At 38.6% G+C, this 7,981-nt stretch overlaps 1 protein-coding gene across 2 annotated transcripts; it reads right to left on the bottom strand.

The window, feature by feature from the left end:
* Positions 1–4,857: 4,857 nt before the first annotated feature.
* Positions 4,858–7,456, bottom strand: LOC110760220 (rust resistance kinase Lr10). Of its 2 annotated transcripts, XM_088248849.1 has the most exons (3): positions 6,706–7,455; positions 6,243–6,266; positions 4,858–6,080 (listed from the first exon to the last, which is right to left on the bottom strand). In XM_088248849.1, the coding sequence occupies exons 1-3, from the start codon at positions 7,382–7,384 to the stop codon at positions 4,951–4,953; spliced, it is 1,833 nt and encodes a 610-aa protein (XP_088104975.1). In that variant the 5' UTR covers positions 7,385–7,455; the 3' UTR covers positions 4,858–4,950. The 2 variants fall into 2 exon arrangements, with proteins under 2 accessions (XP_088104975.1, XP_088104976.1); XM_088248850.1 differs by lacking the exon at positions 6,243–6,266 and having other exon boundaries at positions 6,706–7,456.
* Between the last annotated feature and the right edge of the window lie 525 nt (positions 7,457–7,981).

Raw genomic sequence — 7,981 nt, 5'->3', positions numbered from 1 at the left:
AAGGCCATTGCATGCTCTGAATTGAAAGTGGGCGACAATGGCCTGTTGAAGATTCGTTATAAATAAATAAATAAAAAAAGGTAATTATTGTTTAGTTAAGGGTGTTGGAATTTGGAGCGACTTTATTATTGTTTATTGTTTGCTAGCAATTTCGTGGGCTTTGCGGGAAATGATGGCACAGCCGCACAGGAGGAGAAATGGTGGCCTTTTGTGCCTACGGAACACCTAGTGGGTATTAATTAATTAGACACAGTATCCGTGGCCAATTAAAATTGTGTCAATGGTTAAAATTATGTGTTCTTGGAGTCTTGAGGTTGTCTCATTACGTTTTTGTCTCACTCTGATCTGCATGGGGTTATTTTTCTTTACAATTTGTGTCTGGTAGTTGGCGGTCAACGGTCAAAGCCGCGTTTTACATGCCCGCATCATAGTCTCATAAAATATGATCAGATATGATCAGATAGATATTTGGTTGCTAGAAGAAAATCCATGGGCAATGCATCAAGTCAAAAATAATGCTCATATAAAATCTTCGTTTTGCATGCTGCTAATGACATTTATATGTATTATATAAAGAATTTTTTGCCGTTTTGCCCCCTCAACTGTTAGGGAATTCGAACTTATAATTATGGGGGGAGAAACCCATATTGCAGGGAGGGGGAGGGTGGGGCTAGAACAAAAACATAAAGATTGGGGGTAGGGGTGGGTATGAAGAAGATGGGTGTGGGTGAGATTGTAAAGTGATAGAAATGACAAAAATTTCCTCAAAATTCGAAGCACATGCCCCTCACATGTCCATTTAACGGCAATGTGGATTAAATTCTCAAAAAACTAACGGTGAGTGCAACATTGGCTATTTTTAACGAGTTCATCAAGTGCTAAATCAGCAAACAAAATAATCCAAGGGGTAAGTTCAAAACGCGTCATAGTTCAAGGGGGAAAACGACACTTTATGTAACACTCCGATCCAAAATTTTCATTTATCTATAATTATTTAATTTAATTAATTGTGAAATTACAAATTTGCCCTCGAAATAGGGTCATTTGGGTCACTTTTTTAATTCGGTAGGATTTTGGGGAAATGAATAGCATAGTTGCGTAGAGCGTGTCGATACGAGTTCGTAGACATGTAGTGAGCTTAAATCGGAGTTGTAACGAAGAAGTTACGATCAACGGAAGTGCAGTGGCACAACTGTAATTATTTCGAAGTTGGATTTTTAAAAACCTCAAATTTCCTCTCTCTCTCTCTCTCTCTCTCTCTCGTGCGACAGCAGCCACATTTTGGCCGGCAGTTTCCTCCTTCGGCCACCCCAGGCTATGGGGCCAGTACCAAAATGACTAGCTCAACATCCTCTCTCCGACCTACCCCACCTCATACGAAATCCACAATCACAATTGCCAGTAACAGCTCAAAACCGGCCGGAAATTCTTTGAAATTTCTGGCGTTGTTTCCTTGTTGGGGAGAGTAGGGATATTTTTCCTACCCATTTGCCTCTTCTCTTAGAGCATAAAAATGTTGATGTGATAACACAAATGAGGTTTGCCTACTCTTTTGCCTCTTCCCTTGGAGATGCTTTACGGGCAAGTCCACTGCACAGGGCATACCCGAGCAGGAGGGGGCCCAAGTACCATATTACAGCTCCAGCGCGCCAAGTCCAGCCTGGGCAAGGGGTGGGTCCCACGAGCAAGAATCGCCTGGGATGTTGTCCGAAGGTTGCTGACGTCATAATGACGTCAACAACCCAAAAAAAAAAACCAAAAATTTCAGATTTTTTTTTAAAAAAAAAAATAAATACCTAGCCATATTCTTTACTTCCCACACCAAAAACTCTATACAAATTCATCTCCTCATATCTCATGTGAATAGTCATTGCCCTTACCCTAGCCCATAGGGGTAGAAACAGAATTGCAAGGGCTGCCACTATTCACATGAAAAGTGACAGCCCTTGCCGTGCCTTTGCCCATAGGGGTGGAAGTGCTCTAATGATACAAGATTCACCAAGGTTTTGTAACCTTTCTGTGTACTAGTCTCATTTCCTGGAGCTCTAAGAAGCATAACATATCCTTAATAAAAAAGAAAAAAGAAGCATAATATAGTGTCGGAGCTATAAAGGCGTAAGGAGATTCAGCTGCTGCACGTTCCCTCGCCGAAAAATTCCTCCCCCTACATAGTGCTGTGCGGTTGGACCGCAAATACCGGAAACCGGCGGTTTCCGATCGGCAAACCGTTGACTTTTCCGGTCAATGACCGGTTGCTGTTGGACGACCGAGCCGAAATACGGCGGATGCGGATGCGGTTGCAGGATACCAAAGCCGTCGGCAACCGCAGCCGACCGATATATATATTAAAATATATTTTTAATACACCTGGCTGAAGAAACTAGAGGTTGAGATCGACTCTCCCTCATTTCATTTCATTCCCTTCAAATTCGAACCCTAGTCGTCTCTGAATTTCCTCATCTCCTCGTCTTCCCCTTGAATCTGAGAAACAGGAGGCCAAAAACCCCACCAAGCCAGGCCAAAACAAGGAGAAGAAGAGAAACAGAGAAAGCAACAAAAGAGGAAGAAAAAGAAAAAAAGAAAGAAAAGAGAGAAACGCAGAACAAAAAGAAAATGAGAAACAGAGAGAAAAGATAGAAGGAAAGAAAAAGGGAAGAAGAAGGAAAAAATAAAAAGGAGAGAGAAATGTTTCTCTCTGCCGTTACATTTTCTTCTCCCTCCCTTGATATTCTATACAATATTTTAATATTCTAGTGGAGAAATGGGCATATGGGGTTGATGTAATTAATTTTAAATTCTAAATATTAACAACTTTTGATTGTCATGGGATTTTCTAATATTTTAAATGGGTGTTAATAAATGCCCAAAGTTTCCTTTCACCGTTCACTGCCCAAGAAAACAAAAAACCACGAGCCTTCTTCCTTATCTTCTTCTTCCCCTCTCTCTTTAACTCATCTCTATCTCCCCCCTCCCTTTCTCTATTTCCTCTCTGGTTCTTAGGTTAATAACTAAGTTTGGTTTTATTTTTTAAATTTCTCTCTCCCTCCTTCTCTGTGTTTGTGATGAATCAAGGTTATTTCTCTCTCTTTCTCTACTTTTTTTTTTGCAGGTTTGTTATTCCAAGTTTGGTAACCGACCGATACCGCAGCTACCCACGGTAACCGGCAGCTCCGGTAACCGTCTTTGTGCGGTGCGGCATTGATTTGGATTTTGGCTAAACCGCAGGTAGTCGACCGGTAAACGGTTTCTTTGTTTCGGTGCGGTTACCGCACCGAAAACACCCCTACCCCTACATGTGATGGATGGCTGGACAAGTCATGCCAACCATCTGTTCGATGTAATGTGGTCCAAATAAAGGCTCAGCGGCAGCTTGCATGCATGTCTGTTCTTCTTTTATTATTTATTTATTTATTCTTTAAAGCTATCAACCTTTCTCCCCAAGCGTAAGAAAAACAAGACAAAAAACAAAAAACAAAAAACAAAAGAGGAGGCCAATAACCCCCCAAAGTCAAACATATTTCCCTCAAAGCAACTCAATCCCCAACGCAAACCCCACCCACCCAAATAATTTTGCTGGCTTTATGATGTATTTAAAAGTTCTTATAGCAAGATATAATAATCTTAACTAGCAATACAAACAATTGCTAACATAAATTGATTATGAGCCTATTTTAAAGCATATTTTTTATACGCTAAGGTCCTTAATAAAACTATTTGCAAATACTAAATTAGTGTTGATTTTATGTCTTTTTACAGGTCAGTTTTGTCTAAAAAAAAATTTGTGATACTTTATGTGTCGACCCTTGAAAGTAAAAATTCTGGATCCGCCTAGCTCAGATTCCTAAATCTCAGATGCCTAAAGCTCCCATTCCTTTCACTCCTTATCTTAGATGTACTCTTCTTCCCAATCGTATTCCTCAAATTCCCCATTTTCCTAATCCTAGATTTCCTAGCCATCACAACTCCTCTACAAGTGGCAGTAACAATAAGCAATGATGATTGGTAGTTGTTGCCAACCCTAAGTGGCTATTATTTATTATAAATATTATTAGTATTGTTTAAAGTACAAATGGGCTCTGGGCCGCTTAAATTCATAAATAGAAAGACTTAACAATGGAAGCTCAAGTCAAACCAGAAACAAGCCCAGATGTTTGACTTTCTAAAATAAGAACCCTGCCAATAATTCAAAAGGTGTTTTATTCGGGTAAAGGCGTGACTACATACCCAAATCGAAACCCATGTTGACTTCGACAACTGGGAAGGAGTCAGGCAACAAAGAAAGGTTGAGCAACTGCATTTGAACTCTAAGTCTCTACTGAGCCAACTTGTTGAAGAAAGCCATGCTTGGGCAATTCACCATTGACACAAGAATCAAAGCACTCAAGAATCACCAGTTTAACTGGCAAAGAAAGGATTGGTAGCACATACTCAACCATCTCTTCACCAAGCGTGTGAATTCAAAATTTAAATTTTATTTTTATAAAAACATCTTTTGTGTATCATCTCTTTAATGGAGGTGGAGCCCACCAATACAATGGGTCCCATCTCTATTAGAGAGATGATACACAAGTTGGTCTCTCTAAAGATGGAGGGGAAACTCTCATGTAACGGGATAACACTTTTTGCTTTCCCCAACTAATAACACAATGACACGTATGATAGCCTTTCCATGGGTCATTATGTTATTGGTTAGGGATAGCAAAACAGTGCTATCCTATTACATGTAATTTTTTTTGCTAAAGGTGGTCTCCTTAGCATTTTCCACAAAAAAAAAAAAACTATATATGAGATATGACTCAATGGTGGTGGTAGTGATAGTGACAATGATGGTGATGCTTGTGGTGGCAGAGGAGCAAAACCACATAACTATTTGTTCAAAATAAAAATGTATTTTTAATGTATGCAACTTGAACTGAAATTAAAGTTGAAACTCTAGTTGAGTCCTACTCATCACCTAGCTGACAGAGTACTACATGTTAGCTCTGCGTTAGAACACATTGGATTCAAATTACCATGAAGATTGTCCTTGGGCATCTCTTGTTGTGGACATAAAAGATGCTTGGGAGGGAGTTGCAAGCATTCAACCTCTCCCTCAAGCATCTCTATAACTTTGTTCATCGAAGGACGATCGCTTGGCTTCAATTGTATACACCATAAAGCAGCTATAATCATCTTTTTTATTATTTTCTTTTCCTCTTCTGTAGCATCATCCATCTCAAACTCTTTGCCCATGAAAAATTGCTCTGAGACCCAAAGGGGAAAATAAATTTGGCTTGAATGCTCTATGTCTGCGTTCAAATTCTTCCTTCTACTTGCCATTTCCATCAACAACATTCCAAAACTATAGACATCAGCTTTGTATGAGACACCTCCAATATTTTTGTAAAACAACTCAGGAGCCATGTATCCCATTGTTCCTCTTGCTGCCGTCAAAGAGATGATGGTGTTACCTACTGGATATAGCTTTGCAAGCCCAAAGTCAGAAATCTTTGGGATGAAATTCTCATCAAGAAGAATATTGTGAGGCTTGATGTCAAAATGTAGAATTTGCATGTCACAACCTTGATGTAGATATTTGATCCCTTGAGCCACTCCAAGGGAAATCTCATACATTTTCCTGCAACTTAAGGGGTTGCTTCCTTCTTTGCCATAAATGTATTTATCAAGAGATCCATTTGGCATGAAGTTATAAATTAGGGCACGCTTTGATCCCTCAACACAATAACCAACAAGTTGAACCATATTAAAATGGTGAATCCTCCCAATAGTAGCTACCTCACTTATGAAATCTTGTCCATTAGCTTTAGGCTTCTCCAACATTTTTACTGCTACAAATCGACCACTGCGTAACTTTCCTTTAAACACAGAGCCATAACCTCCTTCTCCCAACTTCTCATTGAATCTACTGGTCATCTTTTTAATATCTGAGTAAGAGTACCTTATCGGAATGAGGTTGTTATCACTTTGCAGGAAATCTTCTATGCTGCTATACATTGACAAATGCATTCTTCGGCGTTTGTAGATTAGAAGAGCAGCCAGAAATGGAACCCCAAATATAGATCTTATTGGGAAATATGCTCCTGCAAAGCAACATCACAAAAAGAATCACAAATGACATGCTTTATTGGATATAATATATATATGTGCGTCATAACCTTCCTCTTTGCTTCCTTTTTTTTTTTTTTTTTCTACTGACTGATAGGAAATACAATTCTGCACTAAAGGAATATGCAAACTCTTACCGAGTGTCAGCCACTTGTAAATACCTGCAAGAGATACAAGAAAAATTGACTAAAATCAAAGGCTTGACATAAGTTTGAAATTTCGAAGCACAGATATATGTATACTCTGCCCTGCTTACTGGTTGACTAAGACTAATTAGCAGACTACATCATATAAGGAAGGTGAAGAAGAGAGAATGGAATTTAAATTAGCCAGAGAAAATACAAGTAATAAAGCTATTTAAAATTTTAAGAATTTTTATTTTCAAAGAATATTTGACGTATTTTCTCCACATGTCTTTCTCATTTTCAGCCCTTTATCGCCTTATTTCAAGTAAAACTATACAAAACAAATGATTGAAGATGAGAAATAAAGCGTAACAAAAAGTCATAGATGATGGATTTAAACAAGTGACATTTGGAGAAGTTCAGAAAGTTTGAGTAAGAAATTGTAGACTTGGAATATAGCAAGTAATTCACGAACCTAATTTGTAGCTGGTCCTGGGAGAGTAAAAGTGAAGCTCAAAGCCATACCCCAGTGCGCTGTGTATGTCATGATAAGAAAAGTTTCTGTCCTTTCCGTACAAGAACGACTTACTCATCAAAGTCGTCCACTCTATTCTGCACCCGTCCTCCATATCTGATGCCGTTATATTCCCTTGCTTGACATAGTTATACGTTCTCATCACAGACGAGTTCACTGCTTTTGCACACTTGAAGAAAGTTATAGGTGTTGTACTTGATGCTAATTCAAGATAACTGGAATAAGTTAAGTTGTAAATAGAAAGCGAATAACGGGGGATGGAGGAGAAATCATTGTTGCGAATGCCAGGATCTACAACTCGGATTGTTAAGTTGTCGTGGTTGATTGCCTGCACAGAGTAGTTTCCTGAATATACTTCCAATACTGTGAGGTTGTTGTGACAAAAGAGGTTGTAATTCCAGTTCGTGCAGTTGCTTTGATTTGGATCGTTGGGTAGTCGAAAAGGGCTGGTTATGTTGTGGATCTTACCGCAGGCAGACGGAATGCACTTACCATGGTTCTCCGTAATTAATGTTCTAGTTGCATAGGCTAATCCAGCTAAAATAAGAGAGGCATAAAAGGCACCAAGACCAAGCAATAATACACTTACTATAACGAGAACACATGTTCTGCTTGCCATGGAGAGAGAGTTTTTAGACACACTTCTTCAATCCGCTAGCTAGCTTTGGTCAAGTAGCTGCTGCATATTTCTATTATTGCTTGTCAGTCAATTCAAAGTTGTTGCCCTTTACATTTTGTGTGGTGCATATTGTCACGACTTAGAGGTCACGACTTAGATATATATATATATGCCAAATCCATGGACCTGCTTTTGCATATTGCCAATGACTTTCTTCCAAGTGGGGACAACGGCTGTCGCTGAAGATTATTTATTTATTTATAAAAAAAATTGTAATTATTATGGAGTATATACTTGTACATACAGGAGTATAGTATCCACTTCACGTACTTGATACTGAGTGATATGAAGTTAAGTTAATTACACTGTACAGAAAGAAAAATGGATTACCATATACTTGCACAAAGGAAGATGCCTTTTTTTTTAATAATAGTAAGCAATCTTCATGAGGTGAAATTTAACCAAATTATGGACCGATATTGTCTCCACCTAGGTTTAATATTTTTGGGTGGGTTTAATGTTCGGTTCATTTTTACACATGATTTTTCATGTTATTCCCCTATTATTTTGAGTTAGTTCTTGACATTTTATAGCTTT

The sequence above is a fragment of the Prunus avium genome, chromosome 2, assembly GCF_965620075.1.
Source record: "Prunus avium chromosome 2, drPruAviu1.hap1.1, whole genome shotgun sequence".
NCBI classification, from domain to species: domain Eukaryota; kingdom Viridiplantae; phylum Streptophyta; class Magnoliopsida; order Rosales; family Rosaceae; genus Prunus; species Prunus avium.
This window is presented reverse-complemented; position numbering and strand designations above follow the sequence as displayed.

Excerpts from the sequence above, each read along its gene's own strand:
- LOC110760220 (XM_088248849.1), bottom strand. The coding sequence starts at position 7,384 with ATGGCAAGCAGAACATGTGTTCTCGTTATAGTAAGTGTATTATTGCTT. Across the intron at positions 6,267-6,705 it reads CAGGACCAGCTACAAATTAG|GTATTTACAAGTGGCTGACA; the intron begins GTTCGTGAATTA and ends TATCTCTTGCAG. Across the intron at positions 6,081-6,242 it reads TTACAAGTGGCTGACACTCG|GAGCATATTTCCCAATAAGA; the intron begins GTAAGAGTTTGC and ends GTTGCTTTGCAG.